Genomic DNA, 21,585 nt, shown 5'->3' on the forward strand with positions numbered 1-21,585 from the left:
GCGCAGACACCAGAGACAGCCATTAAACGCTAAGGCTGATGCTGCAGCCACCAAGAAGCCTGTGTGCAAGCACAGGTCACTATCCACACCTCCCCTCTTGGGAGCCTGTGCAGCCCGCCACTGCCAGGGTCCTGTGATCGAGGGACAACTTCCCCAGGAGAACACATGGCACACCTCAGGCTGTTGCAATGTCACTTTGGCCTCTGCCACTGCAGACTCATCCCACATTCCGTACCCCTTCCTCCCCTCAGCCTGAGTGAGCTAGAGCCCCCTGATCAGCAGCTACTTTAAGCCCGTCCTGTCTGAGTGAAGAACAGATGCCCTCAGGGAACCTACATGCAGAGGTGGGGCCAAATCCAAAGCTGAACCCCGGGAGCTGTGCGAACAAAGAAGAGAAAGGGAAATCTCTCCATGCAGCCTCAGGAGCAGCGGATTAAATCTCCACAATCAACTTGATGTACCCTGCATCTGTGGAATAACTGAATAGACAATGAATCACCCCAAAATCGAGACAGTAGACTTTGGGAGCAACCACAGACTTGGGGTTTGCTTTCTGCATCTAATTTGTTTCTGGTTTTATGTTTATCTTACTTTAGTATTTAGATTTTATTATCATTGGTAGATTTGTTTTTTGATTTGGTTGCTCTCTTCTTTCTTTCTTCTTACTTTTTATTTTTTTAAATTTTTAATATTTTAATTTTTTATTTTAATAACATTATTTTATTTTATTTATTTTTTCTCTCTTTCTTTCTTTTTTTCTCCCTTTTCTTCTGAGCCATATGGCTGACAGGGTCTTGGTGCTCCAGCCAGGTGTCAGGCCCGTGCCTCTGAGCTGGGAGAGGCAAGTTCAGGACATTGGACCACCAGAGACCTACTGGCTCCACGTAATATCAAACGGTGAAAGCTCTCCCAGAGATCTCCACCTCAATGCTAAGACCCAGCTCCACTCAACGACCAGCAAGCTACAGTGCTGGACACCCCATGCCAAACAACTAGCAAGACAGGAACACAACGCCACCAATTAGAAAAGAGGCTGCCTAAAATCATAATAAGGTCACAGACACCCCAAAACACACCACTGGAAGCGGTCCTGCCCATTAGAAAGACAAGATCCAGCCTCATCCACCAGAACACAGGCACCAGTCTCCTCCACCAGGAAGCCTACACAACCCACTGAACCAACCTTAGCTACTGGGGGCAGACACCAAAAACAACAGGAACTACGAACCTGCAACCTGCAAAAAGGAGACCCCAAACACAGTAAGTAAGCAAAATGAGAAGACAGAGAAACACACAGCAGATGAAGCAGCAAGGTAAAACCCCACCAGACCAAACAAATGAAGAGGAAATAGGTAGTCTACACGAAAAAGAATTCAGAGTAATGATAGTAAAGATGACCCAAAATCTTGGAAATAGAAAGGAGAAAACACAAGAAACATTTAACAAGGACCCAGAAGAACTAAAGAGCAAACAAACAATGATGAACAACACAATAAATGAAATTAAAAATTCTCTAGAAGGAATCAATAGCAGAATAACTGAGGCAGAAGAATGGATAAGTGACCTGGAAGATTAAAAAGTGGCAATAATTACTGCAGAGCAGAATAAAGAAAAAAAGAATGAAAAGAATTGAGGACAGTCTCAGACCTCTGGGACAACATTAAATGCACCAACATTCGAATTATAGGGGTCCCAGAAGAAGAAGAGAAAAAGAAAGGGACTGAGAAACTACTTGAAGAGATTACAGTTGAAAACTTCTCTAATATGGGAAAGGAAATAGTCAATCAACTCCAGGAAGCACAGAGACTCCCATACAGGAAAAATCCAAGGAAAAACACGCCAAGACACATATTAATCAAACTATCAAAAATTAAATACAAAGAACAAATATTAAAAGCAGCAAGGGAAAAACAACAAATAGCATACAAGAGAATCCCCATAAGGTTAACAGCTGACCGATCAACAGAAACTCTGCAAGCCAGAAGGGAGTAGCAGGACAGTTTTAGAGTTATGAAAGGGAAAAACCTACAACCAAGATTACTCTAACCAGCAAGGATCTCATTCAGATTCGATGGAGAAATTAAAACCTTTATAGACAAGCAAAATTAAGAGAATTCAGAACCACCAAACCAGCTTTACAACAAATGATAGAGGAACTTCTCTAGGCAGGAAACAGAAGAGAAGGAAAACACCTATAATAACAAACCCAAAACAATTTAGAAAATGGTAATAGGAACACATATATCGATAACTACCTTAAATGTAAATGGATTAAATGCTCCCACCAAAGGACATAGACTGGCTGAATACATACAAAAACAAGACCCAAACATATACTGTCTACAAGAGACCCACTTCAGACCTAGGGACACATACAGACTGAAAGTGAGAGGATGGAAAAAGATTTTCCATGTAAATGGAAATCAAAAGAAAGCTGGAGTACCAATTTTCATATTAGACAAAATAGGCTTTAAAATAAAGACTATTACAAGAGACAAAGAAGGACACCACATAATGATGAAGGGATCAATCCAAGAAGAAGATATAAAAATTGTAAATATTTATGCACCCAACAAAGGAGCACGTCAATACATAAGGCAAATGCTAACAGCCATAAAAGGGGAAATCGACAGTAACACAACCATAGTAGGGGACTTTAACACCCCACTTTCCCCAATGGACAGATCATCCAAACTGAAAATAAATAAGGAAACACAAGCTTTAAATGATACATTAAACAAGATGGACTTAATTGATATTTATAGGACATTCCATCCAAAGCCAACAGAATACACTTTCTTGTCAAGTGCTCATGGAACATTCTCCAGGATAGATTATATCTTGGGTCACAAATCAAGCCTTAGTAAATTTAAGAAAACTGAAATCATATCTAGTATCTTTTCTGACCACAACACTATGAGACTAGATATCAATTACAGGAAAAAACCTGTAAAAAATACAAACGCATGGAGGCCAAACAATACACTACTAAATTACCAAGAGATCACTGAAGAAATCAAAGAGGAAATCATAAAATACCTAGAAACAAATGACAATGAAAACACGACAGCCCAAAACCTATGGGATGCAGCACAAGCAGTTCTAAGAGGGAAGTTTATAGCAATATAATACTACCTCAAGAAACAAGAAACATCTCAAATAAACAACCTAAATTTACACATAAAGCAATTAAAGAAAGAAGAACAAAAAACCCACAAAGTTAGCAGAAGCAAAGACATCATAAAGATCAGATCAGAAATAACTGAAAAAGAAATGAAGGAAACAATATGAAAGATCAATAAAACTAAAAGCTGGTTATTTGAGAAGATAAACAAAATTGATAAACCATTAGCCAGACTCATCAAGAAAAAAAGGAGAAGACTCAAATCAATACAATTAGAAATGAAAAAGGAGAAGTAACACTTGACACTGCAGAAATATAAAGGATCATGAGAGATTATTACAAGTAATTATATGCCAATAAATGGACAACCTGGAAGAAATGGACAAATTCTTAGAAAAGCACAACCTCCCAAGACTGAACCAGGAAGAAATAGAAAATATAAACAGACCAATCACAATCACTGAAATTGAGACCATGATTAAAAATCTTCAAACAAACGAAAGCCCAGAACCATATGGCTTCACAGGCGAATTCTATCAAACATTTAGAGAAGAGCTAACACCTATCCTTCTTAAACTCTTCCAAAATATTGCAGAGGGAGGAACACTCCCAAACTCATTCTATGAGGCCACCATCACCCTGATACCAAAACCAGACAAAGATGTCACAAAGAAAGAAAACTACAGGCCAATATCACTGATGAACATAGATGCAAAAATCCTCAACAAAATACTAGCAAACAGAATCCAACAGCACATTAAAAGGATCATACACCATGATCAAATGGGGTTTATCCCAAGAATTCAAGGATTCTTAAATATATGCAAATCAATCAATGTGATAAACCATATTAACAAATTGAAGGAGAAAAACCATATGATCATCTCAATAGAGGCAGAAAAAGCTTATGACAAAATTCAACACCCATTTATGATAAAAACCCTCCAGAAAGTAGGCATAGAGGGAACTTTCCTCAACATAATAAAGGCCATATATGACAAACCCACAGCAAACATCATTCTCAATGGTGAAAAACTGAAACCATTTCCTCTAAGATCAGGAACAAGACAAGGTTGTCCACTCTCACCACTATTATTCAACATAGTTTTGGAAGTTTTAGCCACAGCAATCAGAGAAGAAAAAGAAATAAAAGGAATCCAAATCAGAAAAGAAGAAGTAAAGCTGTCACTGTTTGCAGATGACATGATACTATACATAGAGAATCCTAAAGATGCTAACAGAAAACTCTTAGAGCTAATCAATGAATTTGGTGAAGTGGCAGTATACAAAATTAATGCACAGAAATCTCTTGCATCCCTATACACTAATGATGAAAAATCTGAAAGAGAAATTAAGAAAACACTCCCATTTACCATTGCAACAAAAAGAATAAGATACCTAGGAATAAACCTACCTAAGGAGACAAAAGACCTGTATGCAGAAAACTGTAAGACACTGGTGAAAGAAATTAAAGATGATACAAAGAGATGGAGAGATATACCATGTTCTTGGATTGGAAGAATCAACATTGTGAAAATGACTGTACTATCCAAAGCAATCTACAGATTCAATGCAATCCCTATCAAACTACCAATGGCATTTTTCACAGAACTAGAACAAAAAATTTCACAATTTGTATGGAAACACAAAAGACCCCGAATAGCCAAAGCAATCTTGAGAACGAAAAATGGAGCTGGAGGAATCAGGCTCCCTGACTTAAGACTATATTACAAAGCTACAGTAATCAAGACAGTTTCGTACTGGCACAAAACAGAAGTATAGAAAAATGAAACATGATAGAAAGCCCAGAGATAAACCCATGCACATATTGTCACCTTACTTTTGACAAAGGAGGCAAGAATATACAATGGAGAGAAGACAGCCTCTTCAATAAGTGGTGCTGGGAAAACTGGACAGCCACATGTAAAAGAATACACAAAAATAAACTCAAAATGGATTAAAGACCTAATGTAAGGCCAGACACTATCAAACTCTTAGAGGAAAACATAGGCAGAACACTCTATGACATACATCACAGCAAGATCCTTTTTGACCCACCTCCTAGAGAAATGGAAAGAAAAACAAAAATAAACAAGTGGGACCTAAAGAATCTTAAAAGCTATTGCACAGCAAAGGAAACCATAAACAAGACGAAAAGACAACCCTCAGAATGGCAGAAAATATTTGGAAATGAAGCAACTGACAAACGATTAATCTCCAAAATTTACAAGCAGCTCATGCAGCTCAATATCAAAAAAAACAAACAACCCAACCGAAAAATGGGCAGAAGACCGAAATGGATATTTCTCCAAAGAAGATATACAGATTGCCAACAAACACACGAAAGAATGCTCAACATCATTAATCATTAGAGAAATGCAAATCAAAACTACAATGAGATATCATCTCACACCGCTCAGAATGGCCATCATCCAAAAATCTACAAACAATAAATGCTGGAGAGGGTGTGGAGAAAAGGGAACCCTCTTGCACTGTTGGTGGGCATGTAAATTGATACAGCCACTATGGAGAACAGTATGGAGGGTCCTTAAAAAACTAAAAATAGAACTACCATATGACCCAGCAATCCCACTACTGGGCATATACCCTGAGAAAACCATAATTCAAAAAGAGTCATGTACCACAATGTTCACTGCAGCTCTATTTACAATAGCCAGGACATGGAAGCAACCTAAGTGTCCATCGACAGATGAATGGATAAAGAAGATGTGGCACATATATACAGTGGAATATTACTCAGCCATAAAAAGAAATGAAATTGAGTTATTTGTAGTGAGGTGCATGGACCTAGAGTCTGTCATCAGAGTGAAGGAAGTCAGAAAGAGAAAAACAAATACCGTATGCTAACACATATATATGGAATCTAAAAAAAAAAGGTCATGAAGAACCTAGGGGCAAGAAGGGAATAAAGACATAGACCTACTAGAGAATGGACTTGAGGACACGGGGAGGGGGAAGGGTAAGCTGGGACAAAGTGAGAGAGTGGCATGGACATATATACACTACCAAACGTAAAATAGATAGCTAGTGGGAAGCAGCCACATAGCACAGCGAGATCAGCTTGGTGCTTTTTGACCACTTAGTGGGGTGGGATATAGAGGGTGGGAGAGAGATGCAAGAGTGAGGAGATATGGGGATATACGTATATGTATATATATAGCTGATTCACTTTGTTATAATGCAGAAACTAACACACCATTGTAAATCAATTATACTCCCATGAAGATTGTTTTTAAAAATTTAAAAATAAAAAATAAAGCCACAATACAAGGCCTCACCAAGACACTCCATGTCCTTTACAGAGTTCTAATCGTTATTGATAGTGATCAAAGCACTCATTTCACTTCTCACCATATTGTTGAGCTCTGGAACAATGTAGTCAGTGAATTTTCATCTCCTTTAGTAAATGGATGCAGGCCTCACAAATTGCCATTGTGGCTTTAAACAAGTTCAAATATGGCACATTTCACTCAGCCAAACACTAATAGTGAATTGTGATGAAGGCGATCATCTTTGATCTTTAACTGCTAACAAGTTTAAAGCTCTCCTCCATCCCCCAGTTTCCCTTTTGCCTGATATCTGGGGCAAGCTGACAAGAAAGCCTGTGTGCACTCTCCTTTACAACCTTTGGGAAGTTCAAACCTCACAAGCCCTGACCATCATGTGGGGGCTTTCACTCCAACACCATCCCTATAAAACCCAAAGCCAGTCAGCTTTCTTTGCTCCCTTAAGCAATTTTGGATCTGCTTGGATCCAGTCTTGGTTACTGCCCTGCTCTTCTCAGAAAGCCTCATTATATGAGTAATACATCCTTTTGTACCCTCTTGGTCTTGTGTGGTATCATGAGTCTTGACATCTGAACCAAATCTGAATGGGGGATTCTGTTCTATCTGGTGACCAAACATGGCTTCAAATCTAATTATAGAAATATTAACCAAATAATTAAATAATATGATTATAAATACATAAGATAATTACATTTTCCTTACCCTAAAATATTAGGCTCAAAAAAATAAGAGTTTCCTTTCTTACAGGCACACAATTAACAGTCATTTCTGCATGTTGACATTAACACAATCATCAATTTTAAGAGTAAAAGAGCTCCCTTTTCTTTTCAATTGCTCTGTATCTAACAAGTGATGATAAAGAGCAAATATAAATATCGAATAAACACACATTTTGTGAACATTATTTGTCATTGTTAGATATGTAAATTCAATATTTAGAAAAGATTAATCATTGAATTTTTGATGCAACTGTATTGTTAAAAAATAAAGTGTCATACACTTTAAATATAAAATATAAATAGCCTTGAATGACTGTAAGAGTTCATTATTGAAAACTTCACACCAGGAAAAAACAGAATGCCAATAAAATGATTTAGTAACTTAATGAGAATATAAAAAGAATCTCAAAACAATTTGTTACTAAAATATGGGGAAAATTAATGACAATAAATTACTGAATTAAGTATAAAGCCAGGTAACAAAAACATAAATTATGTAAACAATGCTGAATAAAATAGGTCATTTGAAAACACCTAAATATAAGATCAGAAGGCAAACAACAAGGGATTAAACAAGGGATTAAACAAGTTGATCAGAAGGTCAACAACAAGGGATTAATCTCCAAAATATACAAACAGCTCATGCAGGTCTATGTCAAAAAAACAAACAACCCAATCAAAAAATGGGCATAACATCTAAAAGGACGTCTCTCCAAAAAAGACATACAGATGGCCAAAAAGCACATGAAAAGATGCTCAACATCACTAATTATTAGAGAAATGCAAATCAGAACTACAATGAGGTATCACCTCACCCCGGTCAGAATGGCCATCATCAAAAAAATCTGCAAACAATAAATGCTGGAGATGGTGTGGAGAAAAGGGAGCCCTTCTACACTGTTGGTGGGAATGTAAATTGGTACAGCCACTATGGAGAACAGTATGGAGGTTCCTTAAAAATCTAAAAATAGAGCTACCATATGATCCAGCAATCCCACTCCTGGGCATATATCTGGAGAAAACCATAATTCAAAAGGATACATGCACCCTAATGTTCATTGCAGCACTATTTACAATAGCCAGGACACAGAAGCAACCTAAATGTCCATCGACGGAGGAATGGATAAAGATTTGGTACATATATACAACAGAATATTATTCAGCCATGAAAAAAGAATGAAATAATGCCATTTGCAGCATCATGGATGGACCTAGAGATTATCATTCTAAGTAAAGTAAGTCAAACAGAGAAAGACAAATATCATATGATATCACTCATATGTGGAATCTATTTTAAAAATGATATAAATTAATTTATTTACAAAACAGAAACAGACTCACAGATTTTGAAAACAAGGTTATGATTACCAAAGGGGAAACATGGGGGAGGGAAAAATTAGGAGCTTGGGATTAACATATACACACTACTCATATAAAACAGGTAGCCAACAAGGACCTACTGTATATCACAGGGAACTCTACTCAATATTCTGTAATAACCTATATGGGAAAAGAATCTGAAAAAGAATGAATATGTATATGTATAACTGAATCACTCTGCTGTACACCTGAAACTATCACAACATTGTAAATCAATTATATGCCAATAAAAGTTTAAAAAAAGGCAAATGGTCAAATATATGCCTGAGTTTTAAAGGAGAATATACACAGAGCAAAAGAAAGGCTATCAGTTTTAACATAAAAGATGAGACTAGTCAGTTAACCTTCCATATGCAGGTCATAACTATATTGATGCACCTTAAAAAGTCCATATATACATATGTATACACACATATACACATTTATATATAGTGTGTGTGCATCTTAGTTTCAATCCATTTTGCTCTTTCCTTCTAAATTCTAAGGCGACCTAAATTTTTAAAGACTACTTTTCATAGAATAATAGTTTACACAGAAATGTGAAAGATATATTGTAAAAATAAATTGCATTTTACAATCATTACGTGATTTCCTAAGTCTATAAGATGGAAAGGAAGTACTAAATTTAATGACTATAATAAGAATTAATGAGATAGTTGTTAACACATCATTTTCAGTTTTAATATAATATTACAATAAAGTTTGAAATTAATTTAAAAAAACAACTATAACCCTATATTGTAGGCAATGTCACAGGGAAAGATGTTTCTTGATTGACTGGAGGAAAAATACTACAGTGGGAGATAGGATAGAAAATGGTTGCGAATAAGAAACAAATATAAAATATGTGGAATTGGAAGAAAAGTTTAAGATGATGACAGCTAATTTAAAGATAAAACAAAACAAAAATCCTCTCCCACAGCAATACACAAAAGGTTTTAGTAACTCTATGTCCCTTGTACAGAGTAGACTGGACTGACAATAACTCTGTGATTTAGGGATTCATGACTTTGAAACCTATTCAACCAAGAGTCTACACCAAGAACAAAAGATATGAGAGAGGGCATCTTAACTGGGAAATCTAAGAAGGAAAACCTGAAGTGGTTTTCATGCACACTTCCAAGATCCCACTGTGAAAGCTAATCTTGGGAAAGAGTAAGCTTTGTATCTTAACAAATATGCATTCAGAATGGGTCTTTTAGGAGGTGAGACTATCTGGAAGGCTAAACACAAAGTTAAGTCACCACAGACTATCCTTGGATTTCCTCAAGGTGATTTACATGTTGGAATTCTCCAAGAAATCTGAATGTTAGTTTACATTCTACACAATTACTTTTTGATACACAGTTTATAGAGTAATTTATGTTAGGATTTTCTACATAAAACTGTGGTAATATAGTCTATTCTCTGTAGTGTGTTGAATAGTGTCCCCCCAATATTCATGTCCACCCAGAGGCTCAGAATGTCATTGTATTTGGAAACAGGATCTCTGCAGACGTAACTAAGATTAAGATGAGATCATGGATTAGGGTGGGCCCTAAATCCTACACTGGTGTCTCTATAAGAGGACAGAGATACATATAAAAACAAAGGAGACACACAAACAGGGAAAAAGTTCTTGTAAATACAGAGCCTGAGATCAGAGTGATGCAGCTACAAACCACAGAACTTCAAGGATTGCTGGGAGCCATTAAAGCTAGGAAGAAGCAAGGAAGCACTCTTCCCTAGGGTGTGCAGAGGGAGTGTCATGCTACTGATACCTTGATTTCAGGGGCCTAGCCTCCAGAACTGTGAGAGAATAAACCTCTGTTGTTTTAAGCCACTAAATTTGTGGTACTTTGTTATGGCAGCCCTAAGACGCTAATATATTTCTTTTACAGATACTCCTCATAATGTAAAGAGCGGGTGATAGAAGGGGAAAAGGGGAGAGAGATCAGAAAGTAATGATAATTTCACAAGGCAATATTCCAAGTGAAACTAATTCAGGTACGATACTAATTAGGAATCATTTCTCCTGAATTATAGTTTAAAGAGGACCTCCAGGTTTTTAAAATCCCATCTCCTTACATTGTTTCAAGGATCTTGCTTTACCAACTGGTCCATCTAAAATCTTCAATTTTGCCCCCCCCCACTATCGTTCTCTTGAGCTTTAAAATAAAAACTCCATTATCTTCTACCCCAAGAGAAAACAGACAAAAACAAACATTAGCCTCTGACTAGTATGCTACTTTAGCTATCACCCTAACTCTTTCTGTTTTATCTCAGCCAAGATTATTGAAATAGAAGTTCACAACATTTTTCCCAATTTTACTAACCACCCCCTCCCTGCAATATGATTTTGGCCCCTACACTATAGGTATAAATACACAATATTAATAAAAATATTTTCCCTCTAACAATGTCAACAGTTTTCTTATATTCTAAAGCATCTTACCTATACCAAATTCAAAATAATAAAATTTGTCTGCCATGTTTTTGGCACTTAAAATTAATGTATGAAGAACTTTAGTAACCAAACCATCAGGGGAAACAACTTATAATTTAAAATTGAAAGATGAAGGAAAATTAAAACTTATTTCATTAATAGATAAAGTAGGGCATTTTTTGGTTTTGGCCACGCCGTGTGGCATGTGGGATCTTAGTTCCCCAACCAGGGATCAAACCCGTGCCCCCTGCAGTGGAAGTGTGCGTCTTAACCACTGGACTGCCAGGGAAGTCCCAAGTAGGGTATTTTTAAACCAAAAAATCCAAGTGAAATAGTTTGTTAGAAGAAAGACAGCAAAATATCAATAACTGATCCATAATTGTTATTTGTCTAAGTATTTAAAACAACTTGAATCCTGCAGAATGAGTATTACCAAAGTAACCCTAATATCTGAAGTTGAAATGAAATCCAATGATGCCGATGAAAGCATTATGAATTGATGATTCTCTTATCTAGAAAAACTGAAAGACAGGAATTCACCGACAAAATAGTATTCACTAAATCAACTAGTAGAGTCACGTTATGTGCACATTTAATTGATATGAATTCAAATCTACACTGGGCAAAAATAAATAAATGAAAGTAATTTGGTACTAAATGATCTGTAAGAAACCAAACTAGCTCATCTGGTATTATCTGAACAAACTGTTATCTTCCTAACACTGGAGGAAAAATGTCCTGTTAGAATTATTGAAATAATATGGCTTACAAAAAACCATGTAGATGATCTTCTATGGCTGATTTAAGGTATTTCATGGGTAATGTTGATTATATGTGATTTTCTCCTTACCTAATGACTTCAGAACCTTAACCCTTGTAAAAAACTACAATCCCAATATATGAATTGAGTGTACTGACAGATATTATGCTAAATGATTTTAAAAATTAAATTCTAAAAGTGTCAGCATATAAAAGATATGGAAGAAGAAATGATTATAATTTGGGATAAATGACAAGAAAAGGGAAAAAGTGAGAAGTGATATGCTATGAAGTGATACCAAAAAGTCATAAAACATAACTCAAAGTGGCAATAGAGGGAAATTATGGCAAAGAGAGAATGAGAGGAAGAAGAAGCAAAATAGAAATTTGATCTGCAGAGATCCAGTAACTATTGCTTGATTAGCTCACATTAAAGAGGTAAAGGTAGGGACAGGAAGAAATCTATGATGATCAGTAGGTTTTAATTCCTCTACTCTGCTCCCAGAAAATTTTAAGTGATCAACAGGTGGTTGGATAGTCACTGGAGATATAAAGCACAAAATATTTGTTTTCATGCTTTCATTACATAATATAAATGTTTTATTTTTAGCCATGCTACTCTTAAGACCCTAGGGCAATCCAGTAATCCAGGTCATTTTATTTCATCTTTTCGGGGCGATGGGAGTGCCTATGAATGTGAAAATAAAAAAAAGTGTGTCTGGCGGCTTCCCTGGTGGCGCAGTGGTTGAGAATCTGACTGCCAATGCAGGGGACACGGTTTCGAGCCCTGGTCTGGGAAGATCCCACATGCCGCGGAGCGACTAGGCCCGTGAGCCACAGCTACTGAGCCTGCGCATCTGGAGCCTGTGCTCCGCAACAAGAGAGGCCGCGATAGTGAAAGGCCCGCGCAGCGCGATGAAGAGGGGCCCCCACTTGCCGCAAGTAGAGAAAGCCCTCGCGCAGAAACGAAGACCCAACACAGCCAAAAATAATAAATAAATAAATAAAATTAAATTTTAAAAAAAGTGTGTCTGTATGTGCACTCGTGTGTGTATGACTTACTATATGTTATTATACCAATCACTTACATATTTTTTATTTAATTATCAAATAACCCTAAGAAATAGACATTTACCAGCTCTATTTCAGAGATAAGAAAAGTAAGACTCAGGCAGATGATGTAATTAGTCCAACGAAAAAGAGTAAATTGAGTTGTGTTCTGAATCCAGAAATCTGACTCCAAAGCTGGCATTCTTAAACCCAATAGTATGAACTATGTAAGATATCATATATACATATATATATATATTTTCTCATTTACTACTAACAACAGCTCTGCTCCATAGACATAATGATCCCTGCTTTACAAATAAAGAAACTGAGTCTCAAAAAAGATTATGTAACTTGTCCAAAGATATATAGCTAAGGTGTGACAAGCTGAAATTAGAATTGTCTGTTTGACTCTATGAGTAGTTTGAAATAAAGAATGATGCAACATTTATAAAAACAAAATCAGTTTCCTTACTAATAAATCAAAGTGCATTTGATTTTACCCACAGATAATCCAAAAGGACTTGTTTAAAAAAAAATTAGTGTTAAAAACCACCAATTATTAGTTGCATTATTTCATATTAAGATAATTAAATTTAACTTACATTAACTCTGCTAAAATAAAGATTCCATTCATTAGGAATCTATTAATTTAATTGTATTTTAATCAGTACTTTTTTTTTCTCTTTTTGAACATACATGCATACATGCATAGGCTACTGTAAAATACCTCCAGGTGACCAAATGTTTATGTGTCAGAAAAGGAAATGCCTGATTTTCTTCCTTTTCATTCCTTTGATTGCATGCCATCCCAAGAACAGAGTATAAAAGAACAAATTACTGGTTTCCAAAGAGGACTCAGATCGCCATGCAGTCTTCTGGATTAGCAGTGCTAGGATTCTGTCATCAACCATGTAATATTTTTGGCAGCTGGGGCCTATAAACCCCTCTAGCAAGAGAAGGGCTCTCTTGGGCACAAAAGGCAATAAAATAAAATAAAACAAAATAAACACGATTAAGCAGATGATGTTTTTCCTTCTAAACTGTTGTTCTCTTCACAATTAAAGAACTCAACTCTGATGTAACCGATCAATATGCTAAGAAGAAGAAATAGTTTGTAGAAAAGAAATAGACACCTTGCTAATGCTAACATCATCAATTCTATTTTAAGGTTAAAATAAAAGGTTTAGCGCTTCCCTTCTGATGACAATGTTCTTTTGAGTAAGTTGAGGATCTTGGACTTGTTTCAGAAGAGAGAAAAGGAGGACATATAGAGCATATATAGGTAATATCTCATTATAAGCAATTGGACTGGAAGCATCAGCTTATTTTATACGTCAGCAGAAACATTAAGTCAATACGTGATCCAAGAATCTTGATATGATCAAATCTATGTCCTTCTGCTACAATATTTTGTCATCCTGGCTCAGACATTCATTTCACAGCAAATCCTTTACCATGTAACACAATACTGTAAATCTAAATTCTAGAAGTCTAAACTTTCAGCCTCTCTCCAACAGTTTACTGCTCACTAAATTTCCTTTGCCTATCCATCCATAAAGAGAGCTAAACCTGGGTTAGATCCAGCTAGATTTCAGATCCAAAACCTTTAGAAGCCAGATGAGTGACTTCTAAGACTTGTGATCAGGGAGATGTGAAGGCAGCAAAGGACACATTGTCTTCTCAGTGCCAATGCAGAACAGACTGTCAGGTTGACAAGATTAGCTGAAATGTCCTTTGCTGTCTTTTTATATCCCTTGCTGTCCCAGAAACTAGGTGCCTAAAACCAAAATCTTTTCTTTCTGGAAATGTGTTAATAAAGTATAAAACTGATACGATTGTTTTGTACATATTATTGTCATTATTATAACTGTTCTATATTTGATTTTATGCATATTTTGCAGAGCAGACTTTGCTTTATGCTCTGGTAATTTCCCATTTTATGAAATTCCAATATGAAGGCACTTGCAAGGTTACTGGATGTACTTGTTTTTAAAAATTAAAAACAATCCTGTTTTCATTTTTATATTGTTGTTCACCTGTGCACTTGACTGTAAATTCAAAATGAGTAAAATAACCTCAAAATTTTATTATTACAAAACTATCTAAAAAAATTTGCGAAGTACTTTATGAATAGTAAATATTTTCATTAAAAAACAACTAACATTTTGAATGGCATATAGTGAAAATAAAGCATGTCTGGAATGATACCCTACATGATGAGATGTATCTTACTTACCAAACTCCTTGGGAACTGCTATAGAATAAACACAATTATGTCCCACACTGTAATTTTTTGGATAGTTTGGTGATAGAACAGTGCCTTCTGAACCTGTTGAACGACTTCCACAAGGTGCTGGAAATAAAAAAAATGTTAAAAAAATATTATTTTTAGAAAAACATTTAAAAATTCATACTATGACTATTTTCATGCTATAAAAATTATGGCTACTGAATTTTAAGGAATATCATTTATTTCCATCTTTTAACAAGGTCCCCACTGTCAAATATTTTAAAAATCAAAAATTGTGCACATGCAATAGAAAGCTTCTTTTTAAGTATTCAGATTTACTCTTCTCAGAAACAAAGTAATATAATAACGTTGCAATGGTGCTATCTATCTCTAAAGGTAATAATGGTGGCCTGCTTTCATTTATGATAAAAGTGTAAAGATAATCATCTCTTTTATAATGATGAGAAATTACACATGCAGTGGGAAATTGTTTTACTCACCACCAGGCTTTGAAACTCTACTCAAAATCAACCTTGATTATGCTACCACCAACTGAGGTACTTCTATACACAGGACAGGGATGGCTGTACAAACACATTCATCCACTCATCTAAGTAAAATATTCTCTCACCAATCTCTATCTGCTTATGGTTTACATGTAAATCAGAAGAGTTGCTGATGGTGCATAAGAGAGACATTATTGCTACCTCAGCCCCAAATGTGCTATGTTCCTAAAAAAGATGAGGGTGAAACCAGTGTTTCTGGAAAATTTGTAGATTAGTTGTTCTGTTTTTCACAAGGTAGGTGGATGCTTTGGGATTTGTAGTTCTGGAACACAGAGAAAGATCTGGGCTACTAAAGGAGTTATAGGTATCAAAAGCAAAAGATGATAGTTGATATTATTTAAATGAATGAGATCTCCCAGAAAAGTATGTAGAATGAGAAAAGATGGCCAAAGAGGAGGTCAGAGAATGCCAAAGTAGAATTAGTGAGAGGGTGGCTACAAAGAATTTAGTCTCTTGGGAGCCAATGGGGAGGAAAGTTTCAATGAAAAGAAAGTGTTCAAAACCACTGTGTTGCAAAGTGGTAATAAATGAAAAAGGAGTCTGAGGTGGCTTGGCGGTCTAGAGTATTAGGTAGCAGGGACCTACTTCTCTATGCCTCTGGTTTCCCCCAGGATGGATTTTGCCTAGGCTTGCCGGCCTGCTGGCTCCACCCCTTACCCCATGGAGATGGAATGAGCTTCTTGATGGGTGAGCCCAGGACAGAAACTTTACTTCTGGTTGGGAGCCATCCTGCCTGTAAAGCAGCTTGCTGGTCTCCTCTACAGCCTATTTAAGGGTGAATCTGTTGAGGGGGTGGCCGTGGTCGTTGGGAGAGACCTGCAGCTGCACAGGAAGCCCACTGTTACTGCTCCTCAGCTTTTATCAATATTAAAGCTGATGGTCTGCCTTCCTTCAGCTTATCACTTAATTCGCCTTGAATTTGTGTAGGGAGGATTCCCTTCAAACACCAGAAAGGAACTTTTTGGCATTATTCATAGAGTAGTTTTAACCAGAGCCGCTTTCTGCAAATTACAGCCAGCAAACCAAATCCACCCTGTACCAAAGGAAGTTTTCACATGTTTAAAGAGTTTAAAACAAAAGAAAAAAATAAATCAGAATACATCAAAGAGACATATGTGGTCAGCAAAGCCCAAAATATCATCTGGCTCTGTACAGAAAAGATTGGTAACCCTTGAACTAGAGTAGAGAGAGGTAGCTAGATTGTAGTTGGATGAAGAATAAGTGGTTTATAAAGAGATACAAAAGTAATCAGAATCTTAACCATAAACAGAAGGAGAATGTAGGGAGTAGCTGGGGGAAGATGCAAAGCTGAATGCGTTTTTGTTACTGTTGTTTGAACAGGGAGGACAGTCATTAAAGAGGGAATATCTGGAGCACTGACTTAGAGGCTTGGGAAAGATCAAAAACTAAACTGGAGTGATTAAGTTTAGAAAGCATTAATGACAGTCCTCTGTGACTTGAGAAAAAGAGCTGAAGAAGACTGAAAATACATAGGTTTAGGTTTTATGCTGGGAATTTATTGGAGTTAATGCCTGATTTCCTTTTAAAGAGAGCTGAATGCAGTGGTGTGTTAGGTGGCTTGAGAAGAGTCATGACAGTTTGAAAAGTTCAAAACTTTTGATGGATTTCTGGCCAAAGTTTAAAGATAGAGCAATATATTTAAAACACACACATACAAAGCAAACAGTAAGTTGTACTGAGTTGGGTGGCTAATGAATGTTCTACCTTTTTTCCTTTTAATGTTCTATAAAATGGTAATAAATAGTTAGAATTAAACATAGTAAAATTAGAACTCCCTAGAACAACAAATTGACAATGATGATAATAACCAAAGAAGCACTGCTCTCATCGCTCATTAGTGTTTGAGATTAGTCAGGTGTATTCTTATTTCAGCACTGATAACTTTATTCAGCTGATAATAGTACTGATGAGAGAATCACTCAAGAATAAGCAGCATGTTTTATGTTAATTTTCTTTCTGATTTTAAGGTGCTCCAAAATGACAATACTTTGAATGTACGTGACAAAAGCTCTTATTTTTATATTTTGAAAGAATGAATAGAAATGAGAGCTTCTAACTCAAGTTCAGCTTTGTGACTTAGTCATGAACATTCTGCCATTCTACATTACTATGCATCTAATAGCCTCAATATGTTTTGAATATTTTATTTTGCATAATGGACTTTTGGGACGGCTCTTGTTAAAAATCTCATTTATAAATATGAAAAAATATAAAGTTTTTTAACCACTAATGAATATATACAAGGTTGCAGTATAATCACAGGTCTTTATGGTAACTAATATTATGTTAGATTTTGTTATTTGTGTTGGTAGCAATAATTTTACATTTTTTCTGGTCAGTGCTTACAGCATGGCCTAATTTATAGTCAATTATGTTGAATATTGTGGTGACTGACAATATTTTATGCAGTATGTAAATAAGGGAAAATTCACTATGCTGTGAGGTGCAGATATACTGTAATCTGTTTTATGTTTATAAAAATCTAAATGGAATAATGACTAAGCCAGGCCAGCTTTACTAATTCTTGTAATGTTGCTTCCTAGAAGCTTTCTGTATTCTTTCTTCCTGTTTTAATTTCATTTTATTGGCTAGTACAGAAAAGGTCAGCCGTTATCTTTCTGGCTCTATTAACAATCAGTAGAAGATAAAAGCAAGACAGAACTTTTAATTCTATGCTTATTTTTGCCATTTGACTCATACCTGTGGGCCTTTTGTCAAACTGGCTATGTTTTTCTAAACAGCCTATATCCATTGTAATGCAAAACATAAGAACTCACCTGTTCTTGATTATAACTTATGTGATACATATGACTACTCTTAAATCTCTATTTTAATAGCATTTTTGTAGAACACATGTATTATGAGAAGAAATGGTTCTGTGATTAAGTAAGTTTAGGAAATACATGGGTAAAATAAATAGGGTTCTATGCTATGAGACTTAACTGAGACTTTAGTAAGGTTTGGGGAATGTCATACTTGTTCTTACAAACTTATTTGATCATGGAGGCTCTCTTTCATCTCACATGACCAATGTTCTTCAGAACATACTTTCCGAAATGCCAAACTGCTAATTCTAAAATGTGCTATCACTTTGACAATAATCCTAACATTTATATTGTTTGCTGTAATTATGATTTCACAGCACTAAAGAATTGTGTTTTATGTATACATATAAAGCCTAAGTATTTTAAACACTTAAAATGTCAAACTTAGCCTATTATAAAATGCCATTATTCTTCTTTGTAACAATTTTTTCTTGAGGTATAGTGAATTTACAGTGTTGTGTTAGTTTCAGATGTAGACAAAGTGATTCATCCACACACACACACATATATATATATTTATATATATATTTTTCTTTTTCAGGCAAAATGCCGTATTCTTGACACTTTCTCCCTGACTCTTAGAGTTCAATATATCACTGATTTGTTGCTCGTACTCTCCTGTAGCTTTTCAGCCTCTCTCTCTCCTCTGCCACTATAACTGCTGCAAACCAGACTCCCAACAGTTTCCATATGGGCTCTTTCAACAGACTCCCAGTTCCACGCATCCTCACAAGTTCTTACCACGGCTAGTGATTTTTCTAACACATAATAAGTCTTACAATGTTTCTTTTCTCTTCCTAGAACAGTTTGAATACACAGTATATTCTCCATAAAGGTCTGTTGGACAATTAAATGAACTACGCTTGCCAAGACCATGCTACTACAAAATGGTGTTCCACAGTCAGCACATAACACAAACATTTCACTTGGTTGAAATTACCCCATAAACTGACTTGAATCCAAGACAATCAAGATATACCCTCTCCTGGTGCTGCTTGTGTGCTCGTTCCGTGCGGACCTGGTACCTCTTTTGTGAAGTGGCAGCTGAAGAGACTCCGGCGCTCGCCATGGGCAACGAAAAGCCCAAGGAAGGAGTCAAGACTGAGAACAACGATCACATTAATTTGAAGGTGGTGGGGCAGGATGGTTCTGTGGAGCAGTTTAAGAGTAAGAGGCATATGCCACTTAGTAAACTAATGAAAGCCTACTGTGAACACAGGGTTTGTCAATGAGGCAGATCAGATTCTGATTTGATGGGCAGCCAATCAGTGAAACAGACACATCTGCACAGGTGCCCAAGGTTGTTTTATATTCAAAATTACCAGTTTTTAGAAAGAACTTTTCATGGTTGGAAATGGAGGATGAAGATACAATTGATGTGTTCTGTCAGCAGACAGGAGGTGGCTACTAAAAAGTGAACCTGCTACTTTACTCCAGAATTCTGTTCCTCCAGACCAAGAAGACATTCTAAATTAGAAAACCGCAATTAGGTTCCACCACATCCTGACCACTACAGTACAGTTTTCTCTACTCTTTCATTTTCCCCACCCCCATTCCTTTATTGTACCTAAAGTAACTGATATATGTGTACAAGCATATTGAATTTTTTTAAACTAAATGGCCAATGGTATGTTTTGATCAGCATCAAATGGAGTTGGGATGGAGAAAAATACTGGTTCTGTGAAAATACCCCCTTTTCTCCATTAGTGGCATGCTCATTCAGTTCTTATCTTTATATTCCAGTAAGTTATTTTGCTCTCACTGTTTAAAAAAAAAAAAAGAACAACATAAAAATCCTTGCATACCTTGCTTGATTGGAGAATTTTAATGTTTTTCACATATCATTGTAAAATCAAGGAAAATTTTATAACTTTTTTGTATGTAGCTGTTACATGTAGGGCAATTTGTCTTTAAGTAGGGGTAAATTACTCTAAAATAAATAAATCCTAGATAGTTCTCCCTTCAAGTCAAGCGTCTTGCTGTTTAAATAAACTTCCTGTTTAAAATTGAAAAAAAAAAGATATACCTTCCCAATAAATCCATGTAAGCCTATTTTTTTTTTCTTTCTGGGATTGAAATCTTTGCTGTTTCTCTGGTTACCAGGAATCACTGTTGCTTTATATTTAGAGACACTATTATGTGTAAGATATGTATCTTTAAACAAACATTAGAAATATATTTAATCATAAGAATTTTACAATCTGAGAGCCAGTCACATCGACACTGAGTTCCACTGAGGGAATGGCAAACTCATACCTACCATTTCACAGTAGCAAATCCTTGCTAACATTTTATCAGTCTGTAGCATACCCTCATTGAGGGAGCAAAATCACCTACGCAGTTTAATTGTGTATTATTTTTCTTGTTCCCTCTTTTCCTGTTTGTTTTTTTTTAAATCCTCTTTTGGATGAATTTGTATGGTTTGATTTGTACAAGTAAAATATGCCCATGCTGGAACTATACTGTGTATACTTGTGTTACTCCTGAATTATGATGTGGTGATACAATAGACAGATGTGGTATCTCTAGGAAAATCAGCAGATGAGACTGAAACTAAACGTTAAGGCTGCTAGTGCAATAAAAAGGACTTCCCACCTATGGTTTGATCATGTGTGTGGGATGGAGGAAGAGGACTGAAGAAGAAGAACTGAGATACCTTCCCACTGAAGGTAGGAAGAACAGAAGAATCTCAAATCACTTACATGGAAGAGGTACTTCTTAAATGTCCAGAGACTTTATATTATATACACTGCAGCCTTAAGCTACTCACAACTTCAAATCTCTCTTTTCACTTGTGTAATATATAATTTATTATCAAATATACTCTATAATGAAAATTATTATATAATATATAAATTTTTCTCTGAAAGCAAGTTAGGTACTTTCAAAAGTGATGAATTCTTGCAGGTCACAAAAGAGCAATATGGTATATTAAATAGATAATTTACTAGATGTCGTCTGTGACTCCTTCAGGTTGAAAGAACTGCTGTACTTTACAAAAGTGCTGGTCCACTTCTAGTAAATTACCTATGCTCTGATATAGCCCAACTGAATATCACAAATCATAAATCCTGGTATAGAATGTGTCTGAAAGCTGTGTCTCTCATGGAGTCTTTTTTTTTTTAAGAGAAGGGCTTTCATAACCCTCTGTGATATGAATTTATAATGCAGACAG

The 21,585-nt window shown here is 35.9% G+C and overlaps 2 protein-coding genes across 4 annotated transcripts in view; one reads left to right on the forward strand and one right to left on the reverse strand.

Annotated features, from left to right (window-relative positions):
* Positions 1 to 21,585, reverse strand: part of CSMD3 (CUB and Sushi multiple domains 3) — a 1,176,048-nt gene that overhangs the window by 232,228 nt on the left and 922,235 nt on the right. For all 3 annotated transcript variants that reach the window (XM_068525309.1, XM_068525308.1, XM_068525307.1), the window contains one exon: positions 15,005 to 15,121. In XM_068525309.1, the coding sequence (XP_068381410.1) occupies positions 15,005 to 15,121 (117 nt within the window). The remainder of the gene's footprint in view (positions 1 to 15,004; positions 15,122 to 21,585) is intronic.
* Positions 19,478 to 19,821, forward strand: LOC137751364 (small ubiquitin-related modifier 2-like). Its single transcript, XM_068525941.1, has 2 exons — positions 19,478 to 19,630; positions 19,747 to 19,821. The coding sequence occupies exons 1-2, from the start codon at positions 19,478 to 19,480 to the stop codon at positions 19,819 to 19,821; spliced, it is 228 nt and encodes a 75-aa protein (XP_068382042.1).

This window comes from Eschrichtius robustus, chromosome 17 (genome assembly GCF_028021215.1).
Source record: "Eschrichtius robustus isolate mEscRob2 chromosome 17, mEscRob2.pri, whole genome shotgun sequence".
Classification (NCBI taxonomy): Eukaryota; Metazoa; Chordata; class Mammalia; order Artiodactyla; family Eschrichtiidae; genus Eschrichtius; species Eschrichtius robustus.